The following is a 26,180-nucleotide window of genomic DNA, read 5'->3' as shown; positions in this document are numbered from 1 at the left end:
ACTCCCACCCGGGCCTTCTGGACGGACATCAGTGGGCAGGGCCCCCCTCTCAGCCCACAGCTCCCAGGAGTGTCCCCTGGGCCCTCTCGCAAGGGTGTGGAGGGGAGGGTGTCCTGGGCCCCCCACCTGGGTCAAGGGGTGAGCAGCCTCACTGGGAACATCCCCAGCCCGGCCTGGCCGCAGCCTGCCTCTGCTCAGGAGCTCTTTCAAAGGCGCAATCCTGGGGGGCTCCAGGACCCACAGTGACCCCGCCCCACCTCCAGGAGACAGACACAGGGCTGATGCGAGACTTAAGTGGTTTTAATGATATGGATTCGAGCCTCGGTCACCTTTCCTCACTGGGGTGCGACCCGCAGAGTCCAGGGCTCCAAGACTCACCCCCCAGCACACAGCACGCCAGGCAAGGCTGGCCTGAGACTTGCTCAGAGAAAGTTCCCTTCTGGCTCTGCGGAGGGGGGAGCGGGCAGGGCTGGGGTGGGGGTGAGGGGTGCCCAAGGCGGGCAGGGCTGGGGTGGGGGTGAGTGGTGCCCAAGGCCAGAACTCGGGTGAGTGGTGTTCAGTCCATCCTTGATCCTTGAAGGGAGAACGGCATGCCGCCCACCCCAGTGGGGTCCAGAGTCCCCCAGCCCACCCTGGGGGCGCCGTGTGCTGGGTGGGCGCTGAGGGCAATCCCTGGGGGCAAAAGGCACCAGCCCACCCAGTTCATAGCCAAGGGCAGCTGGGTGGCTGGGGTCTGCTGCCCTGGTGGCCCGCAGCCGGCCACCTGTAGGTATGGGGATGCAGTGGCTGCAGAGGGCCGAGGGGACGGCGGCAGGACCTGAGTCACCTGCGCTGGGAGAAACCCCTGTGTGGACGGAGGCGGCCAGAGGAAAGGCCCCTGCCCCCTCCCAGGGTGCGTGTGTGGGTTCTGCGGCCTCAGGGAGAGCTGTGGGGAAGGGCAGGGCCGGGTCTGGGACCGGCACATCTCTGGCCTCAGCGGGCGGGCGGACGAGGGGCTGGCACCACCTGGTGGCAAGTTTGGCTACGGTGGGCGTCGGGGCAGGTGGGGAGTGTGGGCCGCGGCACCGCTGAGCTGGAGGACAGGCCCCACGTGCCACGAGGCGGGCGAGCCGGTCCCCAGCCGGCACAACTCTCCGTCCGAGTCCACGGTCCGAAATCCGTACACGTACAAAAATAATACTCCAGCCGCGGCGGCGGGCCCTGCCGCGGGCCGTGTGCCCTGCCGCGGGCCTAGCTGTCTTCCTCCGCACGCCTCTGGTTCTTGGAATGGAACTTGCTCATGAGCTCCTCCAGCTCCGACCCACCTTGCTGCTTCTGGGGGAGCCGGGGGACCCGCAGGTCAGTGTCTCGCCAGCCCCCCTTCCCGGGGCGCGCGGGGAGCGGAGGGCGGGGCGGCTCACCTCCAGGACGGCCTTCTGCACGGTGAGCTGGCTGTACACGCGGGCGCCCTCCTCCCCGCACACCTTCCGCAGCTCATCCTTGTTGAGCGAGAAGAGCTGGGGCCCAGTCAGGATGCCCAGATTCTCCACGATCCTGCGGGCGGGGCGGGGCGTGAGGGCGGGGCCGTGGGCGTGGCGTCCGCCGAGCCCGCCCCCTGCCCGCCCTGTGCGCCCCTCTGCTCACCGGGCGCTGAAGGCCTTGGCTTCCAGCCAGGCGCGGACCTCGTCGGGGCCGGACTCGTAGGTGAGCGGCAGGTGCACCGGCTGGCTGCGCTCCACGCGGAAGTGCCGCGTCGGCTGTGCCTTGATGTGGCTGATCTTTTTGATGAGCTCGTCGTTGACCTCGTCCATGTGCTGCATCAGCTCTGCGGGGCGCCAGGCGGCTCAGGCCTGCACCGCGCGTACCCGGGGCTCCCCTCCCCACCGCCTCCCCCGCTGGCTCTGGGCCCCCCCGCCCGTAGGGTCTGGCGGCCCCATCCCTCACCGCCTTTGTTCCCGGCAAAGCCTGGGGGCAGCTTGTGGGTTGGGCTGGCAGGACCCCAGTATTTCACCCCCTGCAGGGTGAACAAGAAGGGGGGTGGGGGCGCCATTAGGTCAGCTTATCATCCGTCCCGGCACCCCTCCCCGCCCCTCATCCCCCACCTCCCAGGACCTGCCCAGCCCCCCACCTTCCCAGACTCAGCCCGGAGCCGGGGAGCCCCCGCACCAGCCCCTATAGTCGAGGGGTCCAGGCTCGGGGCCCGGTCTTACTCTGGCCGCCCCCCACCAACCCCCAGCCACCCGGCCAGACCCTGCAGCAGGACGGAGCAGACCTCCACCTCACCTGCTCCAGGAGGGCGTCCTCTGGCCGGGCCTCGGCCAGGATGTTGCCGGGCACATAGCCTGCCTGGCCGCTGCGATTTCGAAGCTTCCACCACTGGTGGTCGTCTTCCAGCACCTGTGGGCGCCGCACCTCCGCATCACCCCTGACCCACAGCGCCCGCCCCCCCCCGCCATAGGCACCAGTGCTGGGTGCTGGGACCACCGGTGTGAGCCCCTCTTTACTGATGGGCCAGAGAGAATTGCAGAGTCGCCCCTGAGCCTGCTCCCCCGTCCCCATTCTACACACCCCCTCCAGGTGCCCCTGGCCCACCTGGCCTCCCACCAATCCACAGGGGCCACCCCCCTCCCCGTTCCTCCCAGCAGCATCCTAAGCCTCTAGCCTGGTTGTGGATATAGATCACCACCCCCTCTCCAGCTGCTCCACTTTCTGTCCCCCAGTGGGTGGCCTGGATTCAGGACGGGCACAAAACTCGGAAAGTGCCTTGAGGGGGCTCCCGGGGTGGGCATGAATGACAAGCCCCTGCTGGATTGGGGGGTCCCCCACTTGGCACAGGGAGGGCCCACCCCACCCTTCAGCCTGAGCCCAGCCCAGCCCAGGGGCCCTTGGGCTCCCTCCGAGATCCCCAAGACAGGGAGGCCCCTCAGCCAGGCTGTGCTGGGGCGGGTGCCAGGCTGCGGACCCAGAGTGGAGCCCTGGGGTCAGGCAGACCCCACCTCTGGAACACCACCCTTTCCCCGGCCCCCACTCACCTCCAGGACCTCATCCTTGAGCACCGACAGCTCGTTCGCATTGCGGGCTGTGAAGTCGTAGAGGACCTTGACGTACTTGGCCATGGCCGGTGCGGGTTCGTAGCCCCTGTGTGGAATGGGAGGGGCTGAGGCTCAGGGCTGGCCTGGGGTCTCTTCCTGGGCCTGGGGGAGGGCCAGGGGCAGCAGCTTCCCAGGTGAACGGCTGCGTCCTGTTCTGCGGCACAGCGGCTGTGGCTGTCGGCTGGGATGGAAACTGTGACAGCCCCGTTGCGTCTGGGGCCCCCTGCGTGGGGGGGGCAGCGGAGGCGGATGGGATGCAAGGGTCTGTGGGCACAGCAAGGCCTGCCCTGCCCTAGCCCTTAGCCCTGGAGGCCTAGGGGTCTCCAGGCCCAGCCCCCCAGGGGATCTAGAGCCAGCCATGTACCCGAGAAAGGACAGGCTGTCCCTGGAAAGTGGCTGACCATCGGGGGAGGGCCGGATGCTTTCAGAGCCATAGTCCCTCCGGCGTTGCAGACACGACGCAGGGCCGCCCGTGAGCTGCAGGGTCCCAGGGTGTCCCAGCTCCTGCACGGAGCAGGCCTGTGCCTGCCACCCGTGCTGGGCCATCCCTTCTGGTCAGTCTGGCCCCTGATCACGAGGGCACCCCTCATACAGTTGCAGGGCTCGGGACACTGGGGAAGTGGGGGCTCTGGGGCTGGGGCAGCCTCTGGGGCCCTGGTGGGGGGCTGTGTCAGGATTGGCCAGGGTGGACTGGTCAGGGGCTGGAGGTAAAAGGATGAAAATGTTTCTTGAAGGTGGCCCTAGGCCAGGGACCAGGGCATCAGGCTGGTGGAGCACAGGGAGGGGCACACTTGTTCAAAACATGGATTCCAGCCCCCTCCCCTCCTGAGACTGAATCCTGGGGTCTGGTGGGTAATGAGCTCCCCAGGTAGGTCCTGGGCCAGGACTGAGAACAGAAAGTAGGAGGGGAGGGGAGGAAGGATGGGGACTCCCCCAGGCCCTGGGGCTGTAAGACATGGTCTGTGGAAACGTGTGTGGCCAGAGGGAGAGAGGCCGTTCCCACCCAGACCATCAGTCTCCTCCTCCGGCTCTGAGCCTCGGCCTAAGTCAGCCCCACCAGGGCAACTGGGATCGTTGAGATCATTTAAGTTCAGTGGTTTAGTCAATTTCTAACCATGATTCTAAAGCATAAACATGGAGAAACAAAAAGAGATGACGTATTAGGTACGTCATCTAAGCACTCTATGGGTGCTTTCGACATTTTCCCCTCAATTGTACACCACAAAGTTGAAAGAAAACCCGGCTCTAGTGTGGAAACCGTTATTTTGACCGTCGTGAAAAAGGCATTTGCTGCCACCTGGTGGCAGTGTACCCATAGCAGAGCCTCCGTGATTTGAGGGGTGAGCGTCACACTCCCTCACTTTGAGCAGAGCTTACCTGTGAGCATGTGGGGAGCTGACTTGGGGGAGGACGTCTCCCTGGGGTGTGGGCTCAGATGCGAGGCCATGCTTTGGGGAGTTTCTGAAGGACTTGCGGCTCACTGGAGTTGGCTGCAGGGAAGCAGACACCGGGGCTTGGTGTGAAGCAGGGGCTGGGCCAGGAGGGCAGGGCGGTGGGGCAGTGGGCGGAGGTGGAGTGCAAGCGGGGCTGCGGGCGCTCTGACCTCATCACCGGGGGCTGACGCCAGCCCCTCCACCTCCCAGGGGGCCTCCTGCAGCACGTCCAGGGGTGGTTCCCAGCCGCTCTGGAACTTGGGCACGTAGGGGGGCGTCTGCGGCTCCCGAGGCCACTCGGAGCTGGGGTGGGAGGTCCTGGGGTGAGCTGTGCCCACCCACCAGAGCTGGCCCCATCCAGGACCCCCAGCCCGCCCGCCGAGGGACCCATCCTGGTGTGCGCCCCATGCCACCACCCTACCGGGGTCGTGTCCAGGTCTCCCCCAGGGACTCCCACAGCGCCATCTCCTTGGGGACCAGGTGGCCGCGCAGGAAGCCCACAGTGTCTCGGGAGAGCAGGGGGCTGTAGACGGAGCGCGCGATGTCTGGGCCGCCACAGGTGTTGACGATCTGGGGCACAGCAGGGCGTCAGAGGCCCCCCTCCCACCCTGCGCTGCCTGCCCACTGCGCCCCCCACTCAGAGTGCAGACGCCAGCCCCAGCCCACTGCCCAAGGTGGGCACTTGCTTCCCCCCAAGTCAGGGGCAAGCCCCCCAGGCTCCAGCTCCCCCGCCCCAGCCCCTGCCTCCCCCCAGCCCCAGGCACCAGATCCAGAGGTCCGAAGAGGAAGTGCACCAGCTCGGCTGCGCTAGGGTTCTGGATGTGCTTCTGCAGCTTGGCCTGTGGGCAGGGAGCAGGCCGACCTGTGGGGTGGCACCAGGGACAAGGCACCCCACCCCCAATATCAGCTCAGAGGGATGCGGTGGGCCGCTGTACTCACGAGCAGGTTGATGGCCAGCTTGGTCTTCTGGAAACAGTCAACAAACTCGGCCTCGGAGGGGGGCCGTGCTCGCAGCGTGAGGACGCCCTCTGGACAGGGGGTTGGGGGGTAAGCCTGGCCGGCCCGTCGCTGCCCCGGTGGGTCTGGCCTCAGTCTGATGTTGCCCACCCGCTGAGACTGGACCTTGCTCCGCTCGGTGGCCACTGTGCTCCCCACCCCCACTCCTGCGTCCACCCCGAGGCCCCTCCCCTGTCCGGTGCCCCCCACCCCCTGCCCCGCACCTGCCGGCCCCTTCTTCCCCTTCTTCTTTCCCTTCTTGCGCTGGTTCAGCTGCTTGAAAGCCTCAGCAGCCTTCTGCAGCCGAGCCACGAACCACTCGATGTCATCCAGGGCGCAGTTGAGGATTTGCTGGGGTCAGAGCAGGGGCAGGGGTCAGCCTCCGGCGCCCCACCGCTGCAGGGACACCCCCACCCGCTGCCTCTTGGCCCCTGGCCTGGGGGAGGGGGTGGGTGCTGGCTGGGGGTTGGCCCCAGGAGCCCGGAGTGGGTGGGAGGTCCTGCCGGCCCGAGACCCACCGTCTCCTTCTCAATCTTCTGAGCCAGCACGGCCCTCGGTTCCTCGTCCTGCGACTCCCAACGGCGAAAGCCTGGACGGGAGCAGAGCTGCTGCTGACTGCGCCCCCCACCCCAGCCCTGCTGCTGCCCCCAGCCCATCCCCCTCGGCCCACCTGGGTCTCCGAGCGGCATGGGCAGGCCCACTCGGTTCTTGGAAGGCGAGTCCCTGCCGTAGCGCTGGAAGGGGATGGGGGCCGGGCCCTGGGACGGGGGCAGGACGGACTGCCGCTGCCTGATCTTCTCCTGGTGGCCCCTGAAGTGGGACGAAGTGCCGCTGAGCCTGGCCGCAGCCCCAGCCCCAGGCCCGGCACCTCCCCCCCGCCCCTCCTACCCCCCTACTTGAGGGTCTGTGGCCGCATCTTCTTCCCCAGGCGGCAGTCGGCCAGCGCGCTCTCGATGTCCTCATGCACCAGCTCCGCCTGGGGGGACGGGGCGTCAGGCTGGCTCTTGGGAGGGATCTGGGCCCCCCGCCCCGCCCCTATCCCGCCCCCCACTGCCCGCCCCTCACCTCCACCTCGTCGCAGTGGAAGAAGTGGACGTCGGGCTTGCTCTGGTCTGAGTCCTGGCACACGAGCAGCAGCACCGACGGGTAGCGTAGCTGGTTCAGCACCGTCTGGCTGTGCCGCACGGTCGGCAGTGGGAAGTTCTCCAGCTCCTCCTGGGGGACAGGCGGCTGGGACCGGGCTTGCCATGGTGCGTGGCGAGAGTCCCAGACACTGATGAGGGCTCACGGCCATGGGCACGGGGAAGACCCGAGGAGCGGATGCCGGGGACATGGGCTGACTGTGGGCGTGGCCTGTGGCGTTCACGCCACGGATATGGCACAGAAAAGGAACGTGGCCTGGACATGGGCATGGACACGGACCCCACGGGGCAACGTGCACACAACGGGCCCCGCCTCGGTACAGCGGGTGGAGAAGCTCTGCGAGGTGGACGTGTCCCTGTGTGACGTGGCTCCCCTGTACTCTTGGCCCTCGGCCTGCTCCCTCTCCCACAGAGGCCCAGTGTGTCTGGGTCACTGCCTGTGCCTGCCTTGCAGGATGGGCGAACGCCCTCCCTCCTGCTGCCACCATACCTGGGATTCCACGTCCAGCAGCCGCAGCGACTGGTCGTTGACCTGCAGTAGCATCTCCTGTGTCCAGATCTTCTCCTTGGAGCTCAGCTGCACCAGCTTCCGGATGGCATCTTCCACGGACACAATGGCCTCACTCTTGTCCATGATGAATGTGGCCAAGTGCTGGGTGGGCAGGCAGGGGGGTCACTCTGGGTGGAGCCCTCCTGGTACCAAGAACCAGGGCCAAGGGGCTGCGCCCTGGGGCTCTGAGGGGCCATGGCCAGCCTTGGGGGTCCGAGGGGGCCACGGCCGACCCTGGGGGCCTGAGGGGGCCACAGCCGACCCTGGGGGTCTGAGGGGCCACAGCCGACCCTGGGGGGGTCAGAGGGGGCCACAGCCAACCCTGGGGGTCTGAGGGGCCACAGCCAACCTTGGGGGGTCCGAGGGGTCATAGTCAACCCTGGGGGTATGAGGGGGTCACAACTAACCCTGGGGATCTGAGGGGAACATCCCTGCCCTGGAGGTCTGAAGAGACAAAGCCCCACCTTGGGGGTCCTCTGCTCTCCTTGGGGGATGTCTGTGGGGGCTGTGGACATGCCCTGGCAAACCCCTTGGCAGTCCTACACACACAGCCCCCAGCCCACCCACATCTGCCACTGGGCTCCGGGACCAGGCTCCCTGCCCCCCCAGCAGCCCTGGTGCAGGCTCACGACAGGGCCTTGGCATGTGCCACCTCTGCCCGAGCCCGGTCTCCCCCAGCTCGCTCTTCCTTCCGGACTGTGCTCGGACACTACCTTCCTGCCTGCCTGGCCACAGCCTCACTGTCAGCACGTCCCTGACCTGCCCTTGTGTTTATCATCATCCGACTTTATGCTGGACACAACATGCTTCTTTGTTTGCTTTCTGTCTGCTGCCTCCCTGGTGCCTGTGACAGTGCTGGGCCCCCAGCAGGCCCCCAGTGAAGGTGATGGGAATGAATGAGCAGCCCATGGGGACCCCTGGCCCGCCCCGCTCCTCTCTCTCCAAGCCTGGCTCAGGCCCCTCCTCCTTCCAGGACCCCCCTTGTGTCCTCGCTGACCTTTGCTGAATTCAGTAAACAATGCTGGGCAAGCTGGGTGAACACTCACAGAAACTCCAAGCAGTTAAGGCTTAACCACAGAACATGGAAGCATGAAAGTGCTAGAAGGAAATACTAGGTAATTTCTGATAATCTCAGGAAGGCCTTCTTCACTGGGGGACTTTGCTAAGCAAGGAAGAGAATCCAGATGCTCAAAAGACAAGACCGGGACTTCCTTGGTGGTCCACTAGTTAAAACTCTGAGCTTAAACTGCAGGGGGCGTGGGTTCGATCCCTGGTTAGGGAACTAGGATCCCGCATGCCACGCGGTGGGGCCACGAAAAAAAAAAGGGAATAAAAAGACAAGACCAATAAATTTGACGTAATAAAAAAAAAAAATTTCTGCCTGAGAAAAAGTACCACATACAAAGTATATAAAAAAACCCCACAGATATAATAATAGATATAATGGAGGTGATGTAGGCTAATTTTCTTGATACAGGAAAAGGCCAACCTGCATTACAATGATAGTTCTTATTTTGTTAAAAGCTCTATTTTGTTTAATAATTAAGGATATCAACGATAAATGAATAAAGAATGAAAGAATATGTAAATAAGTAAAAGATTAACAGCTCAATAGAAAAATTGACAAAAGGTATGAACAGAGAGTCTATAGGAAAATAAATATAAGTAACCTTTTAATATAGAAAATTATACTCAGGGGAATTTCCTGGTGGTCCAGGGGTTAGGACTCTGCGCTTTCATTGCCGAGGGCTGGGGTTCAATTCCTGGTTGGGGAACTAAGATCCCACAGGCTGCACAGTGTGGCCAAAAAGTATATATATATATATATATATATATATATGTATATATACATATATATATATATGTGTATATACACCCATATATATATATATATACACACACACACACACACACACACACACACACGTATATATGCAGACTCTTTCAATACAAGAATTGCAAATTGAAGCTGGAGACTATGACTTTAGAGATGAGTTTTCACCTATCCTGTTGCCCAGCACTAACAAGCCCTTGTGGGTTACACAGGCTGGTTAAGACGTGGAGAAGGAGGAACCCTTGCTCCACACTTGCCTGGCTGCTCTGGGGAGGAGTTGATGGCACTGGACCAGCCCACATGCTTCCCTCTTACAATCTCAAGGCAACCTGCACACGTGTAGAATGTGGCACGGGTACAAGGCTGCTCCCTGCAAAACTCTTGGAGGCCAACCTACATGTCCATGGGCAGGTTAGAAAGAGACTGGGCAGGGGAATTCCTCGGTGGTCCAGTGGAAGAATCCGCTTTCAGGGGACACAGGTTTGATCCCTGGTCAGGGAACTAAGATCCCACATGCTGAGAGCCCGAGCACCGCAACTAAGACCCGATGCAGCCAAATAAATAAATGAATAAAATGCTAAAAAAAAAAAAAAAAGAAAGAGAGCGCGCAGGGGACTTCCCTGGTGATTCAGTGGATAAGACTGTGCTCCCAATGCAGGGGACCCGGGTTCGGTCCCTGTTTGGGGCACTAGATCCCACATGCATGCTGCAACTAAGAGTTAGCATGCCGCAACCATGAGCCTGCATGCTGCAACTAAAAGATCCCACATGCCACAACGAAGATCCCACATGCCGCAACTAAGACCTGGTGCAGCCAAAATAAGTAAGTAAATAAATAAATATTTTTTTAAAAAAAGGGGACTTCCCTGGTGGTCTAGTGGTTGAGAATCCACCTTCCAATGCAGGGCACGTGGGTTCCATCCCTGGTTGGGGAACTAAGCTCCCACATGCCGCAGGCAACTAAGCCCACATGCTCTAGAGTCTGCACGCCACATCAAGAGAGAAGCCCGTGTGCAGCAACTAAGATCCAACGCAGCCATAAACAAACAAACAAACAAATAAATAAATATTTTTAAAAAGAAAAGAAAGAGAGTGGGCAGAAACGTGCAGTGACTATCAGGCAGCTGGTCTGTCTGAATGAGGCGCATTGTCAGCAAAATACTGCACAGCCAAACCATCCCAACCATGCTACCCATGCATTCCAAATGACTGAAAACATAAAGAGTGTATTCTCTGACCAGAATGGGATTAAATTAGAAATCAATGAGAGAATGATAACTACAAAACCCTATTAATTGGAAATTAAGCAACACACTTCTAAATAAATCATGGGTCCATATTTGTAGAAATTAAACAGCACAGTTTTAAACAACAAATGAGTGAAAGAGGAAATCACAAGGGAAATAAGAAAATACCTAGAGACAAATGAAAATAGAAACACAACATATCAAAACTTATGGGATGCAGCAAAAGCAACACTAAGGGGAAATTTATACCTATAAATGCTTACATGGTTAAATGCTTAAAAAGAAGAAAAATCTAAACAACCCATGGGTCAAAGAAGTCACAAGGAAATTTAGAAAATATTCTGAGTTGCAGCAACATGGGTGGACCTAGAGATGATCATACTAAGTGAAGTAAGTCAGGGACTTCCCTGGTGGCACAGTGAAGTAAGTCAGGGACTTCCCGGGTGGCACAGTGGTTAAGAATCTGCCTGCAAATGCAGGGGACATGGGTTCGAGCCCTGGTCTGGGAAGATCCCACATGCCGCAGAGCAACTAAGCCTGTGCGCCGGAGCAACTAAGCCTGTGCGCCGCAGCTACTGAGCCTGCGTGCCACAGCTGCTGAAGCCCATGAGCCTAGACCCCGTGTTCCACAACAAGAGGAGCCACTGCAATGAGAAGCCTGCGCACCGCAACGAAGAGTAGCCCCCGCTCGCCGCAACTAGAGAAAGCCCGCGTGCAGCGACGAAGACCCAACGCAGCCATAAATAAATAAATAAATTTATTTAAAAAAAAAAAAAGTGAAGTAAGTCAGACAGAGAAAGACAAATATCATAGGATATCACTCATATGTGGAATCTAATTTTAAAAAAATGATACACATGAACTTACTTACAAAACAGAAACAGACTCACAGATTTCGAAAAAAAACTTATAGTTACCAAAGGGGAAAGGTGGGGAAGGGATAAATTAGGAGCTTGGGATTAATGTACACACACTACTGTATATAAAATAGATAACCAACAAGGACCCACTGTGTAGCATAGGGAATTATATTCAATATCTTGTAATAACCTATAATGGAAAAGAATCTGAAAAAGAAGGAATACATGTATATGTATAGTTGAATCTCTTTGCTGTACATCTGAAACTAATACAACATTATAAATCAACTATACTCCAATAAAATAAAATTTTAAAAAAGAAAATATTCTGAGCTGAACAATAATAAAAACAAGCACATCAAAACTTGTGGAAGGTAGCTAAAGTGGTCCTTTGAGGAGCTTTATAGCTTTAAATGAATGTCAGAAAAGAAGAAAGACTTAATATCAATGGTCTGGGCATTCCTCTTAAGAAACTAGAAAATGACAATCAAATGAAACCCAGAGTAAGTGAAAAGAAGGAAAGTAAGAGCAGAAACCAATGAACTAGTAAAATACACAAACAACAGAGAAAAATCAACAAAGCCCAAGGTTGGTTCTGAAAAGACTGATGAAATTGATAAACCCTTAGCAAGACTGATCAATAAAAAAATAGAGAAAACACAAATGATCAATAACCAGAAGGAACGAGAGGACATCACTACAGATCACACAGGCATAAAAGTGAATTCATAATAAAAGAAAACTTCCCACAAAGGAAACCCTATATTCAGGGCCTCACGGGTGAATCCTAACAAATACTTAAGAGGGAAATCACAACAATCTTCCATAAACTCTTTCTGAAGACTAGAGGAGTAGGAACATTTCTCCACTCATTTTATAAGGCCAACATAACTCTGATACCCATACCTGCCAAGGGCATTGCAGGAAAAGAAAATTATAGACCAATGTTCTAATAAATATTAATGCAAAAAAAATCCTTAATGGGCTTCCCTGGTGGCGCAGTGGTTGAGAGTCCGCCTGCCGATGCAGGGGACACGGGTTCGTGCCCCAGTCCGGGAAGATCCCACATGCCGTGGAGCGGCTGGGCCAGTGAGCCATGGCCACTGAGCCTGCACGTCCAGAGCCTTTGCTCCGCAACGGGAGAGGCCACAACAGTGAGAGGCCCGCGTACCACAAAAAAAAAAACGCATTGCATTTTTAGGAGCTTCCCTGGTGGCGCAGTGGTTGGGAGTCCGCCTGCCAATGCAGGGGACACGGGTTCATGCCCTGGTCCGGGAGGATCCCACATGCCGCGGAGCGGCTGGGCCCGTGGGCCGTGGCCGCTGGGCCTGTGCGACCGGGGCCTGTGCTCCGCAACGGGAGGGGCCACAACGGCGAGAGGCCCGCGTACAGCAAAAAAAAAAAAAAAAAAAAAAAAAAAAAATCCTTAACAAAATAGTAGCAAATTAGTCTTGTCAATACATAAAAAGGATAATAAACCATTAGTAAATGAAGTTTATCCTAGAAATGCAAGGTTGGTTCAACATTTTAAAATATCAGCATGATTCATTACATTAACTGTAGTAAATACATTTCAATTGAGAATGCATTTGATAAAATTCAACAACTTTCATGATAAAAGCTCTCAGCAAACAAGGAATGTAAAGGAACTTCCCCATTCTAGTAAAGGGTATCTACAAAAACATACGGCTTATAAAACGGGGAATTGGACACAGGCAAGGATGTCCACTATCATTACTTTTGTTGAGCACACGGTCCTGGTAGCTCTAGCCAGGGCAATAAAGCAAGAAAAACAAAGTGGCTAAAATTAAGAAATTAAGTACTGTATTTTCAGACAAAATGATTGCGTACATAAAAAACTCCAATGAATCTATAAGCAATTCCTGAAACAAGTAAATGAATTCAGCAAGGTCTCACGATACTCAATCACTATACAAAAATTCAATTGTATAAAACAAATGCTGGGACATCCCTGGCAGCGCAGTGGTTAAGAATCCACTTGCCAATGCAGGGGACAAGAGTTCGAGCCCTGGTCCGGGAAGATCCCACATGCCACGGAGCAACTAAGCCCGTGCCCCACAACTACTGAGCCGGTGCGCCACGACTACTGAAGCCCACACGCCTAGAGCCCGTGCTCCGCAACAGGAGAAGCCACTGCAATGAGAAGCCCGCGCACCGCAACGAAGACCCAACGCAGCCAAATAAATAAATAAATAAATAAATGAAACTACAAGGCTTCGGTGCCCCCTCTCCCATTGCCACCACCTCTCACCCTCCCTCTTGGCCTCAGCTTCCTCATCTGGGAGGGGTCATCAAACCTGCCCACGTTCCCAGCCTTGCTGGCTGCTGGGCAGGCAGGAGAGGTGGCCCCAGCCTGGTGTCCTTCCACAGGCTAGCTTGGACCAAAGTCTAGGAGAAGGGCTGGGAAGCCCCGCTGGCACAGGTGGCTCCTCACCAAGGAGGGCAAAGTCCCTCCCACACAGAGGTGGCAGAGCTGCCCTTGGATGCTGAGACTGCAGCAGTCATGAGCTGACCACACAAGACGGCCTCTGCCTGCCCAGGTTGGCAGGGAGGGCTGATCACCAACACAGCCCAATGCAAGAGCCCTAGGGACTCCCATGTCTCATTGCACCCACTGTATAGATGAGAAAACTGAGGCTCAGAAAGCAGTGACTCACCTGGCTTCTGTGGGCATGGAGGGCTCTAAGGGGAGGGACATTCTTACCTTCCTGGTCCAGGCCCCTCACCTTCCTGGTCCAGGGCCCCCCACCTTCCTGGTCCAGGCCCCTCACCTTCCTGGTCCAGGCCCCTCACCTTCCTGGTCCAGGCCCCCCACCGTCCTGGTCCAGGGCCCCTCACCGTCCTGGTCCAGGGCCCCTCACCTTCCTGGTCCAGGGCCCCTCACCTTCCTGGTCCAGGCCCCCCACCTTCCTGGTCCAGGCCCCCCACCTTCCTGGTCCAGGCCCCTCACCTTCCTGGTCCGGGGTCCCCCCCACCTTCCTGGTCCAGGCCCCCCACCTTCCTGGTCCAGGCCCCCCACCTTCCTGGTCCAGGCCCCTCACCTTCCTGGTCCAGGCCCCTCACCTTCCTGGTCCAGGCCCCCCACCTTCCTGGTCCAGGCCCCCCACCTTCCTGGTCCAGGGCCCTCACCTTCCTGGTCCAGGCCCCTCACCTTCCTGGTCCAGGCCCCTCACCTTCCTGGTCCAGGGCCCCTCACCTTCCTGGTCCAGGGCCCCCACCTTCCTGGTCCAGGGCCCCCACCTTCCTGGTCCAGGGCCCCCACCTTCCTGGTCCAGGCCCCCCACCTTCCTGGTCCAGGCCCCTCACCTTCCTGGTCCAGGCCCCCCACCTTCCTGGTCCAGGGCCCCCACCTTCCTGGTCCAGGGCCCCTCACCTTCCTGGTCCAGGGCCCCTCACCTTCCTGGTCCAGGGCCCCTCACCTTCCTGGTCCAGGGCCCTCACCTTCCTGGTCCAGGGCCCTCACCTTCCTGGTCCAGGGCCCCTCACCTTCCTGGTCCAGGCCCCCTCACCTTCCTGGTCCAGGCCCCCCACCTTCCTGGTCCAGGCCCCTCACCTTCCTGGTCCAGGCCCCTCACCTTCCTGGTCCAGGGCCCCTCACCTTCCTGGTCCAGGGCCCCCACCTTCCTGGTCCAGGCCCCCCACCTTCCTGGTCCAGGCCCCCCACCTTCCTGGTCCAGGGCCCTCACCTTCCTGGTCCAGGCCCCTCACCTTCCTGGTCCAGGGCCCTCACCTTCCTGGTCCAGGCCCCTCACCTTCCTGGTCCAGGCCCCCCACCTTCCTGGTCCAGGGTCCCCCTTCCTCCTCCCACTGTACTCATTCCCAGCCCTGCTGTCCTGCAGGTTTGGACGATGACCAGGAACCAGGAACTTGGCCGGCTGCCACGAGCAGGAAGGTCATTTGAAAAACATATTTCCTGAGTTCTAAGTGTGAATTAAAAGTGACCTGAGAGCAAAGGCCTCCGGAGCTGGTGGCTCGTCTAGAGCGCAGTTACCCATCTCGATTGTTCAGGCTTAGTGGGATTAGCCATTGAGGACGCCCCTGCGGGAGCTCAGAAACTCCTCCCTCCTAGTCTAGCTCCCTGTTGTGAGGCCAGGATGACAGTTTCCCTCCCACTGGGGCTTCCAGGGGCACCCAGAGCTGTCTTTGCCTTCCTGTGTTGCCCCTGGCATCCCTCTCCCCGATGTAGCTCCAGGGTTCCTGTGCCCCTCGGACCAGGAGCTCCCCAGGACTGGAGGGAGGCTCTGGGGGTGAGCCCAGAACAGGCTGCCTGCTGTGGGACCACTTCTACCCTGGCCTCAGTTTCCCCACAGGCCCGGGGACCCCGGAGCACAGAGGACAGGAGTGCCCCGTGGGGTGAGGGGCTCACCTGGACGTGGTACTGGGAGGTCTCGTGCATGATGACATTGGAGTTGGAGTACTTCTTCCTCTGCTCTGAATAAGGAGACATGGTCACTCACCCCGGAGGGCGGGACCCCAGGTGGGGCCGCAGGGAGGGCAGAGTGCAGGGGAGGAGGGCTGCTCTATGGGCCCTTTGTGGCCGCCAGGAAGGACACAAGGGCACAGAATGGAGGGACAGCCCCTCCTGGCAGAACACGGAGCTCCCTCGGTCCCCAGGAGGAACCCCCAGCTCAGAGTGGTGATGGCACAACTGTGTCTGGGGTCTGTCCTGGAGCGGATGCAGGAGGCTCAGCCTCCTTTCATGGAGGCCTCCCGCCCACCTTCCTGGGGAGGGGTCTGGTCCAGGGCTTCCCCCAACTCTAAGAGCTGCCAGCTACCATCTCCCTGCCTCTCCCTGTCCCTCCCTTGGGCTCCTTGCTTTCCAGAGGCGGCACTGCATGGCGGGGGGAGGGGCAGAGCTGGGGGAGACGGGGGCCGGCCAGGCCCCGCCCTCCCAGAGCAGACATCTGGCACTCAGTCCAGCAGGATCCCCCGCCCCCGGAGGATCGGGTGGCGGAGAAGGGCACAGAGAATCAATATTGATGCTCCCTGAATTATTAGTAAGGCCTCTCCCCTTACTGGCTCACTGTGGGGAGGGCTATTCAGTGGCCAGAGTTTGGGGGAGGGACCTGAGCACCTGCTGGTTGATTAGGGTCCAGGGGCCTTCTCTGGGTGCCCAGGGCTGACCTGCATCTCCCCGGGTGGGGGGCTGGCACAGCCCTGGGGAAGGGGGTAGGCGAGACCCTCCCAGCCGAGCTGGCCCCCGAGGCCTCTTGTCCTCAAACCTCACTCACCAAACAGGTCCTTGGCACTCATCTTGGCCACACCGTCAGACCGGCCCAGGCTGCCACTGCAGGGGAGGGGCTGGTGAGGGTGGGGCCCATGCCGCACCCCTCCCTGGGGACTACGGGTGGGTAGCGGGTGGTGGGGGCCTAGTGGGTGGGGGTGGGGGCTCACTTGGCAGCACCCGGGCAACAGCTCACGGACCCTGATTGGCTCATGGCGTCCTCGACGGTGGCTGGCGGTGAGAGGGCAGACCTCAGAGTGGCCTGAGTCCAGGGCTTAGTGCCTGGCCCACACCTGAGTGCACAGGGGAGCCAAGCTGACACCTTATCGTGACCTGGCCGGGGCCTTGCTACCCCAGTACAGGGCCTGGGTCCCCTCCCCATCCCTCCCTGGATCCAGGGCCTGGAGCCCCGATGGCCTGGCCAGATTCCGCAGGGTGCCTGGGCAGGCAGTCCTCAGGGAGCAGAGCCCTGCCTTCTGGACACACCAGGACCACCCCTGCTCCACATCCCAGCTGGTGTTCACTGCAGCCCCATCTCTCCCTGGACCCTCGGTCCTCTACAGGGACCCCCAGGATGTGCCAGCAGAGGGGTCCCACCCCCAGAGGCTGTCCGGAGTGGGGGGGCGAGGAAGATGTCCTGGGGGCTCTGAAGGGGGCTCGGGGGAAGAGGCACCTTCCAAGCAGGAGGAACAGCACGTTTAAAGGCCCTGAGGCAGGTGGGAGCCAGACAAGGGAGAAAGGCGGCAAAAGATGAGGCTGGAGCCCAGGGTGAAGGGTAGGGGGCCTGGGGACCCAGAGCCCAGGGTGGAGTGCAGATGGAGCCCACCCTCTGAGAGGTGAGCAGAGCCTGGTACCCCTGGGCCAGGCTGACATGTCCTGTGGGACTCTGTGCTCCGTGGGGACCTCTGGGTCCACACTGTGCCGCATCAGATGTCACCAGTGATGCCATCCATCTGTGGCTTCAGTGTTTAGGGGGCTGCAGGGGTGGGTCGCAAGCCAGGGGTGCTGGTATCCAGGGCAGGTAGTACCTGATACCTGGTAGCTTGTACAAGTACCTGGTAGCTTGACCAGGTACCACCTACAGGGAGGGCTCCCAGGAGGTGTGAGGGACCCGGGGGCTTCAGGCTACCCCCTCCCACATGCCACCGAGGGTCCGGGCTTGGCCAGATTCCTCTGTCCATCTGTCCGTGGAGAATGTCCGGAATGCTCATGACCTTAGTAGGTGAGCCCGAGTGTTTGCTTAATGGGATTCCTGGCGGGCTGAGCCGAGGGTGCTGGGCACGTGTGTCCAGATACACACACACACCTGGGCGAAACCGAGGCCTGTGAGCACACAGACACCTAGGTCGTGACATTCGGCCTCCCCTAGGGGGCGGGGTGGGGGGCCTCAGGGCCAGCCAGGGAGGTGGGTCCAGGCATCTGGGTTGGGGAGCAGCTGGGGGAGGGGCCACTTACAGGCCGGCTCCAGCGGGGAGTAAGGGGGCTTCTTCAGCTGACTGGGGTGGGGCTGACACTAGCCCTGAGGGCCCCAGGGCCCAGGCTGCACTTTGGTTTCACTGTGGCCATTTTCCGGGTGCAAAGGAAGGCCGAATATAGTGCCTGGTCAGGCAGGGAAGGGGGAGGAGGCCCAGCAGGGCAGGGAGGGCAGAGGGACCAGCTCCAAGTTCAAATTCCAGCTCGCAGCTGACCGACGTTGGGGAGGAGTCAGCTTCAGGCACAGGGAGCCAGGTGGGGCCCTGGGATGGGGGAGACCCTGGGGCTCTGGCTGTGCCCAGGTCTGGGCCCTGCGGGTTGGGGGAGGGAAAAGCCTGGGAAGCTGTAGGTGGGGAGCAGGACGCCGAGCTTGCACTTGGGAGACGGAGGCAGGCGGAGAGCTGGGCGGCGCTGGACCCCTGACTGCACTGGGCAGGGCCAGGAGAGGCCCCGCCACAGGCCGTGGGGGAGGTGCGGGAGCAGAGGCGGCGCCAGCTGGGCTGGGCTGGGCCTCCCAGCGCAGCTGGGGCTGACCACATCTGGGTGGGGCACAGGGGGTCGGTGGCGCACTTCAGAAGCACCAGGAGCCCTGCTCACCCGCCTCCCCTGCCACCGGGACACCTGAGGCACAGGGGCTGCCCCAGGCCAGCCCAGCCCAGCCCAGGTTGGAGGCACACAGGTCCCGGCAGCTCGGCCCCCAGCCTCCTCCCTGAAACTCCCACACCCCAACCTTAACCGAGAGCCTGACCCCGGCCCGATGCTTCCCTGGCCCTGTGTTCGCCTGCCTCTGACACACAGGAAGCCCGCTAGCACGCCAGAGGAGCCCCCAGCCTGCCCCGGCAACAGTGGTGCAGACCCTTTAAGGGACAGGGTCTGACCTCAACACCGCTTCACTGGAGGAGGGGGTTCTCCCCACGGAGCCCCAGGGCTGGGAGGCAGCCGGCTGACTCAGAAGCCACTGGCTTACAAACATCCCCAGCGCACGGCGCCGCCCCAGGACCGGACGGGGCGGGCCAGGCCGCAGGAGCCCGGCTGCGGCCACCAGCCCAGGGAAAGCCCGCGGGCCCGGCGCAGCCCCTCGCGCCCGATGCCCCATGCGCCCCGGCCCGGCCGGCAGACCCAGGCCAGGGCCCCGCGTCGCGCTGTCACCTGGGGAAACTGAGGCCCGGGCAGCCCGCCCTCCGTGCGCTCGGCTCCCCTGTGGCTCCAGGGCCAAAGCGGGTGCGGGCGCCAGGTGGGGCACTCACCTGCTCCTCTCGCGGCCCCGCGCCTGGCCGCCCACTGGTCCCTTAGTCCGCGCGTCCGTCCGCCCGTCTGTCGGAGCCTGGCTCCAGACGAGAGAGGGACGAACGGAGGAGCTGGGGCGGGGCGCGGGGAGGAACCTGAGCGGCAGGTTAGAGTCACCGTGCGCGGGCGGGCACTGGGCAGGGGCGGGGGTGGGACGCGGATGCCCCGCCCACCCCGCCCCCGCTCCAGACCCCGCCCCCACCGCGGCTCCCCGCGGACGGTCCCCACAGCCACCCGGGTCCCTCTGCGCAAACCCCACCCCTAAAGCGGGGGCGCTGGTGGACGGGTGGGCGGGACCGGGAGCCCATCCCTCGCTGGGGTGCTCGGGCGACAGCGCGCCCCGACGCTGCTCTGAGATCTACCCGGGGCAAGCCCAGCTGCCTGCACCCCAGAGGGGTGGCGTGGAGCCCTGGGGAGGTCAGACCTGCCCCTGCCAGGTGCCCCCAGCCTCAGGTGCCCCAGGACCCAGGGCCGAGTCCCATCCTCTTCCACTGGGGCCCCTCTGGTCTGGGGGGAGCGCTAGGGCCAGGCTTTAGTCTGAGTGAGTCTCAAAGGTAGGACCATGGGCCAGAGGCCCTGCAGTCCAGCTCCCTGAGCTTGCCAGGTCCGGGGCAGGGATACCTCCTCCGTGATCTAGGAGCTCCTAAAGTCTCTTTCTTTGTGTCGCCCAGCCCAGTGTGGGCACCCTCTGAGGAGTGGGGTTATCCCATGGTCGGGAAGGGGGGGTGTCGGGATGCCTGTGGCCTACGCTGTCCTTGAGTGCCAGGGCAGCGTTGGTGTGAGGGCGCTCCGGGCAGTGACCCCCGCTTTAGGGCAGGCCCCAAGCTCTGCCCGCGGTTCTGTCTTTCGTCCTCCTGAACTGACCCCCAGGATGGCTGTGCCCACCAAGCTGGGTGAAGAGGGCAGGCCGGGTGGTGGTGGGCACCCCCAGGCACCCCAAGGCTCCTGCTGTTGTCCTGGGGTGGGGGGAGCAGAAAAGGTGTGCCAGGACGCAGGGTCCCAGGTCCGCAGTCCTAGAAGGCAGCGCAGCTGGTGTTTGCCAGGAGCCCCAGCTAAGGAGACACAGTGTCCTGGAAGGCCAGTGGCACTGTCCCTCCCCACATCGCCAGGACCTTCCTGCCTGCCTGGGGTGCTGCTGGTGAGCTCGCACAGGGGCGCAGGGAGTGGCCTTCGTCCTCCAGCCCTGCCCTGCCACAGAGCCCTGGCAAGGGCTGGCTTCCTGGTCCTGTCTCCCCTCTGCCGACAACATCCCCAGAGGGGACGGCACGCCAGCCCTTCCAGGAGGCCCGAGCCTGAAAGGGCAAAACGTGGGAGGCACGCAGGGAGGGGAGCGGCTGAGGTGGGCGCTCTCTGCTTCTGAAATCAACGTGATCGGGAGCACTGACCCCCTCAAGAATGCAGTTGGGGGCCCCAGGCTGCTTGGTGGCCACCTTGAGTGTGGTATGCACCGTGGCCAAAGCAATGGGGATGTCAAGGGCATGGCCCAGACTCTCGGGCAGGCTGTGAACCCGGAGGACAACAGGTATCTTGCTGCCTGGGTCTGCAGGGGAGGGGCTGAGGTTCCCAAAGACCGCAGGTGCGTCCATCGTGGCCTCCCTGAGCCCATGTGGGCGAGAGAGGGTGGAGCCCTGCTGAGCGCACAGGAGGGTAAGCAGGGGGACGCCCCCACTGGCCTTCGGGGCTAGAGGCGCACACTGGTCCCGAGCTAAAGAAGTTGGCTGAGCAGAGAGCTCTCCGCTCCCACAGACCCCCTAAGGGTAAGACTGAGGAGGCTGACAGCACCAGTCCCCCTCGCTGAGGCCAGCCCCGTGGAGGCCCAGGCTGGGGCAGCGCAGCTCTGGGGATGCTGCATGGGGCCTGCAGTGGGCACGCGGCCTGTGCCCTGAGGGATGAAGGGAGAACCCTGGAGGACACAGGTGGCTGCAGCCAGGAGCAGTTCAGAGAGGTCGAGAAGCTTCTTTATTTAAAAATACCGTGAAGAGAGAATATCCAGATGCTCAAACACAACACTACTCCAGACGTAGAAAATGTGAAATTGAGACCAAGGGAAGTCACTAGAAAGCATCGGCGCAGACTCCTTCCAGGAGCACTTGCAGAGGGCCTGGGAGCCGGACAGCACCCCTACTGGGGACTCTCCAGCTCTCCTCCCCCCCCCCCCGCACTGGGGCTTCCAGGTCACCTTCACCTTTCTCCAGAATCCCCAAGGGAAAGGTGTCACGGCTGAGGGGAAACCCCGCAGCCCCGAGCTGCCTGGCCCTCGGCAAGTGTCTCCTGTGCGCGGCAGAGTGCACCACCTGCCCGGGGCTCGGCCCACAGAGCAGGACCCCTGGTCCCTGTGCCGCCCCGAAGCTGCAGGGAGAGCAGAGACGGCTGATCCTGGCCTGAGAGGGAGATGCCACGGACACCGCGAGGGCACTGGCCTGGCTGCCTGCTTTCCGAAGGCCTCATCCCCCTCTGCACCCTGGATGTCGGTGGCTGCTGAAGCCAGATCCCCACCAGCCAGAGACGTCCCCGCGATTCCCCGCAGACCGGCTGGGACGGCCCCACCCCTGCTTCCGCCACATGCAGCCCCTGCCCAGCACCTTGTTCTGCCCTGGTTCCCGATCCCACCTCCGCCTCACAGACCCTCCACACCATCGGACCCTCTAACAAACACTGAGGCAGGTCAGCACGAAGATGTCCTTCCCACTCAGCAACCGTCAGCGGGGGAGGTGACGGCTGGGGCACAGTCTGGCTCTGAGGAGGGTCTCCTGCCCAGGGCTGTCCCGCAGGCCGGGCACCGCCCACCTAGCCCTCGAAGGCGGCGATGGCCACCACCTGCAGGACGGCCTCCAGGCCGTGGAGCGCCAGGAGCATGGCGCTGAGGGCCGCGTCTGCCCACAGCACCAGGGTCTGCCAGAGCAGGAAGTAGACGGACAGCAGGGCACCGCCCACCGTGAGGACCAGGCTGGCGGCCAGCGGTACCTCGGCTTCCATCAGGTTGCCCTTGGTGCCTGGAAAGCAGAACAGACATGCTGGGTGAGCGCCGGGCTTTGGGACGCATGGGCCCGGGTGGGCCCCGGCAACTCGGTCGTGAGACCAATGCCAGCTTTGACCACCATGTGATGCCTGGGGACTTGAGTGGAAGATCCCACTGTGACCACTGCAGGGGGCTCTTCAAAGTGCGGGAAAGCAAACGCAAAAAGGGGGGGTGTCTTCCTTAGTGAGGAAGAAAGCCCACCGAGGCTGTGATGTTCTACTCTTGGTCTTTGGGTCAGTTGTGTGGGTGGGAGAGGGAATTTGGTTTTCTAACGACAATTCCAACTGCATTCTGACACCTTTTCCTAATTCCACATTGACTGAGAAGATTTTGTTTAAAATTTCCAAAAATAGTTCACTTTGGGCTAAGGTCATTTTGGAAAATTTCACGCATATTTACAGAAAACAAAGCAACCGCACGTTTTACAAACAAATGGGTCAGCATGGAAGACGTTGATCTCCAGCTGTTCCGGCCACGGGTGCCCAGGGTGCCCCAGGAGCGTGAGGGGCTTGCGGATGCCCAGCGACTCTAGTGCCGTTTGCCACCCTCCCATGGGCACGGGCTCGTCTGTGTCGAGGGTGTGCATGTGCAGGCGCCCGGGATGTGCTGGCTGTTCTATCAGCCATTCCACAGGCAGGAGCATTTCTCAGACATGTCAGCGGAACACACGGCGTGATCCCATTTAGAAGCGATGTGCTCATGTCCGTGTGCCTGTGACTGGGAATGGGGAGGCCTGGGCCCTGATGGTGAGCTGGGGAGGGAGCGGGGGGCTCTCTCGGGGCTCCTACACTGTCTGAGCTTCAGGACGTGAGGGGAGTCGGCTGAGCAAGATTCTGGCTGGGGGCCTCCAGGAGCCGGACTGGGGAGGCGAGGGAGCCTTCCACCCTCCAGGCCCTGCTGCCCTGGTAGGGTCCTGACAGAACTTTCCAGATCCTTCTCCTCCTGACCACTGAGGCCAACGGAAGGGGAGGAAGGAGGTGGGGGTGAGTGTTTTAGGGCCCCAGGGTTGATGACTGAGCTGGGTTCTAACCTCAGTGCTGTTTGTTACCCGGCAGCTTGTGCACGATATGCTTCCAAACAGGAAGCATCCCCACCAAGGACGTGGCCCATATTCTTCGTCTTGTGGACGAAGCTTCCGGATAAACAAATTAATACTTAATGACACTGCAAGGCGAGGCCTGCAAAACCATGGGTAAGCAGTTTAAATCAAAGGTGTCTCTAAGAACCCTGTTACAAAATGATCAACATGTAAAGGTTCACACATGAAGCTAGCAACAATCTCAAGTACTATGTGGCTTTCAGTCAACTCACCGAAGTATAACCGAACTGCTTCCAGAATCCCCATCAGAAAGAGCAGAGTCAGGTCGAGGACCAGGTAACTGTGAGGATAAGTGAAAACCTGACCTGGAGAAAAACGGGCAACAAAGCTGAGCTCCTGTTACAGGACACAGGGTACCCACACCTTTGAGCTGCCTTTTTGCACGAGACTTACTTTTATACATGGCCAGCAGGAGCGTAGCTAGGAAATAAAGGGCATAGTACGTTCCACTCAGATAGAGCAGCATCTGAAGAGGGAGCGATGAGAGCTGGCCAGCGGTTAAGGACTCTCAGGCCCAGCAAATGACCCTGCCCGAGGGCACCCACCTGGGGGGGGGTGGACAGAAGGGGCTGCCCCGCCACCTATCCAGAGGCCCCGCGAACACGTGGGTCCAGCCCAGGCACCTGAGGGTGGCCACGAAGACCTGGCCGACAGCCCCCTGCCTGGTTTCCTTTGACACCCCTCCTGGTGTCACCACACCTGGCAGGGCTCCTGTGGGCTCCTGGGTGGGGCTGGGGCTTCCCCCCAGGGGACATCCTAGCCTGGAGCAAAAGGACCGGGCACATCCTTGGTGACTGCAGGCAGGACGGCCTCGGCACCCCGGGCTTCCTCAGGTGGCATCACCCTGACCTAGGTCCCAGTTATAACACTGAGAGCAAAAAGTGACCTTTTTCACTTTCTTCAAAGAAAATGTCTTTCTCTCTTTTGGGGGGCAGTTTAATACCCACTAGCAACTTTCCTGAGCTCTGAACACTTCGTATTTGTTTATGCTAAAACAAGTCTGTAAGTTTTCCAAGTGAGGGGTTTTCGTGTTCCTGCCCCCCTGGGCCCGGAGGGAGTCAGGCAGCCACCCCTCGGCGTGGGGCTGAGCAGGAGGCACCAGTGGAGGAGGTTATATCAACTCTCTCCACCTGTTAGTGGATGCCCTTCCCACTCAGGTGGAATGACTACTCAGAACTTATAGGGAAGGTGGGGCTGGGGGCTGGGGGCTTAAAGCAGCAAAAAGCAGGAGCCAAGAGCCAACTTCAGGTGCCTGGGAGGCCTGGGTCTTGGGCTGACGGAGGGCCACAGGGATGCAGCAGCGGGATACCACCGTGGAGGAAGCTCTCCCTGGAAGAGAAGGTACAGTCAGAGAGGTCCCAAGTCCTACCAGGATGCTCCAGCGGCCTGTGCTCCTGTTGCCGCGGATTTATGGCCCGCAGCTAGGTTCCTTTCTAGCACCTCTGCACCCACTGTCCCTCCAGGGAGGATCTGACCATCTGCTTTTCTGAACCTGAGGCTGGGAGTCAGGGTGTACCCACAGGCGAAGCCCAGATCCACACCTGAGGCCAGATGCCAGGAGAGAAACCAGACACACAGCTTTCCTCATCTCATATCTGCCACACGTACATAGATGAAAACGTTTTTTGATTCAGGTTACAAGTCTCTGTCATTGATAATAGATGTTTGCTTTCCTCTGGAATTTTATTCATGGCCCCAAATATCCCTCCCCAAATAAGAATCTCCTAAGCCAGCAATCTAGGCTCTTTCCAACCCTCTCCCGCCACACAGCAGTTACACATTCTGCCCGCGTCTTCAGATGACAGTGTACGGCGACGCGCCATTAACGACTCAGAATTTGCCAGCAGCGAGAAGGACGGCGCTCTCTCCGTCTCCATTTCCTCCTGAGTCCCCAGGGGGCAAGAGAGAAACTCCCAGCCTGGGTGAGCCTTTGCTTCCTCGGCAGATTCGAGGTCCTCTGGGAGTCTCACTTGGGTGGGGGTCTTACGTGGGTCAGCACAGGACACGGGTGATGGAGAGGCAGCATGTGCTGAGCACGGGGAGCCTCAGAGGGTGCCCAGCACAGATCATTCATAAACCTTCATCGCGATATGGGAGGAAGGGTGCTCTCTAAACCCGATCCCTTCTTTTTCCAGGCCCAAGCTAAACTAGGCTGCCTCGATACCTGTCATTATTTGGGTGGATTTCACGTTAATCAGGACTTTGCTCCCTTCTGACCCTTCTCTTGACAGTTCGCTTCAGAACTTCAGATCTATTTGCCAGTTGCCCATTGTTATGCTTGAGATGATGGGGCTCAGGGAAAAAATGCTGTTGAAAAATCTTCAGCGCCACAGGATTTAAATACTTGACATGAAGGGTAGCTACAATTAGATATGCTGTTCTAACGACTTCAGACCTACAGAAAGAGGCTCATTCTGACTAAAGATAACCGTGGCTTTTAGAACTTCGCATTTTTTGTCAGTGATTTACTGTAATAACAATGTGGCCGTCAGAAGTTAAATGTGAAAGCAAAGAGAAAGAATGTTTTTCCTTGGGTGATATACGAAGGGTGTGAAGCGGATCGCTCTGGTGTAAACGTAATTTTCCACCAAATGAAAACGCGCGAACCTCAGTACCCGTGGCCTTGCACAAAGGTCTGGCGCTTGGGAACCCCGGTGCCGGGAAAGCTCTGTCTGAAGCTCAAACCACAGTCTGCTTCTTTGTCAGCTGCCCAGCTCACCGCTCCCGTCTAGTCCCAGCCTCTCCTCGCACGAGTAATTTCGGAGCCTGACAGCTGAGATGTGGAAATTGGCCTTTTCCATCCGGCCGAGTGAGCGCCCCGGGCCGCCCGCGTACCTCGCTCTGGTTCCACGAGCTGTGCGGCGCGGGCTCTTACAGACCCAGCGGCCAGGACTTCGAATGGGCCGCCGACCGGCCGGCCCCCC

General features: G+C 60.0%; 2 protein-coding genes across 2 annotated transcripts; both read right to left on the bottom strand.

The window, feature by feature from the left end:
* Nucleotides 1-279: 279 nt before the first annotated feature.
* EPS8L2 (EPS8 signaling adaptor L2) lies at nucleotides 280-19,174 on the bottom strand. The gene is made up of 21 exons (XM_079708325.1): nucleotides 19,099-19,174; nucleotides 16,549-16,671; nucleotides 16,386-16,441; nucleotides 15,521-15,585; nucleotides 7,133-7,294; nucleotides 6,566-6,715; nucleotides 6,397-6,476; nucleotides 6,171-6,310; nucleotides 6,019-6,089; nucleotides 5,725-5,851; nucleotides 5,444-5,532; nucleotides 5,269-5,343; nucleotides 4,926-5,074; nucleotides 4,675-4,807; nucleotides 4,449-4,561; nucleotides 3,012-3,117; nucleotides 2,263-2,376; nucleotides 1,924-1,993; nucleotides 1,624-1,804; nucleotides 1,401-1,533; nucleotides 280-1,314 (listed from the first exon to the last, which is right to left on the bottom strand). Exons 2-21 carry the CDS (start codon nucleotides 16,590-16,592, stop codon nucleotides 1,231-1,233), a joined length of 2,142 nt encoding a protein of 713 aa, XP_079564451.1. The 5' UTR covers nucleotides 16,593-16,671; nucleotides 19,099-19,174; the 3' UTR covers nucleotides 280-1,230.
* Nucleotides 19,175-21,074: 1,900 nt separating this feature from the next.
* Nucleotides 21,075-24,288, bottom strand: TMEM80 (transmembrane protein 80). Its single transcript, XM_079708668.1, has 3 exons — nucleotides 23,650-24,288; nucleotides 23,469-23,561; nucleotides 21,075-22,131 (listed from the first exon to the last, which is right to left on the bottom strand). The coding sequence occupies exons 1-3, from the start codon at nucleotides 23,720-23,722 to the stop codon at nucleotides 21,926-21,928; spliced, it is 372 nt and encodes a 123-aa protein (XP_079564794.1). The 5' UTR covers nucleotides 23,723-24,288; the 3' UTR covers nucleotides 21,075-21,925.
* Nucleotides 24,289-26,180: the final 1,892 nt, after the last annotated feature.

Source organism: Hyperoodon ampullatus (genome assembly GCF_949752795.1).
Source record: "Hyperoodon ampullatus genome assembly, chromosome: 7".
In the NCBI taxonomy this organism is placed as follows: Eukaryota; Metazoa; Chordata; class Mammalia; order Artiodactyla; family Ziphiidae; genus Hyperoodon; species Hyperoodon ampullatus.
This window is presented reverse-complemented; position numbering and strand designations above follow the sequence as displayed.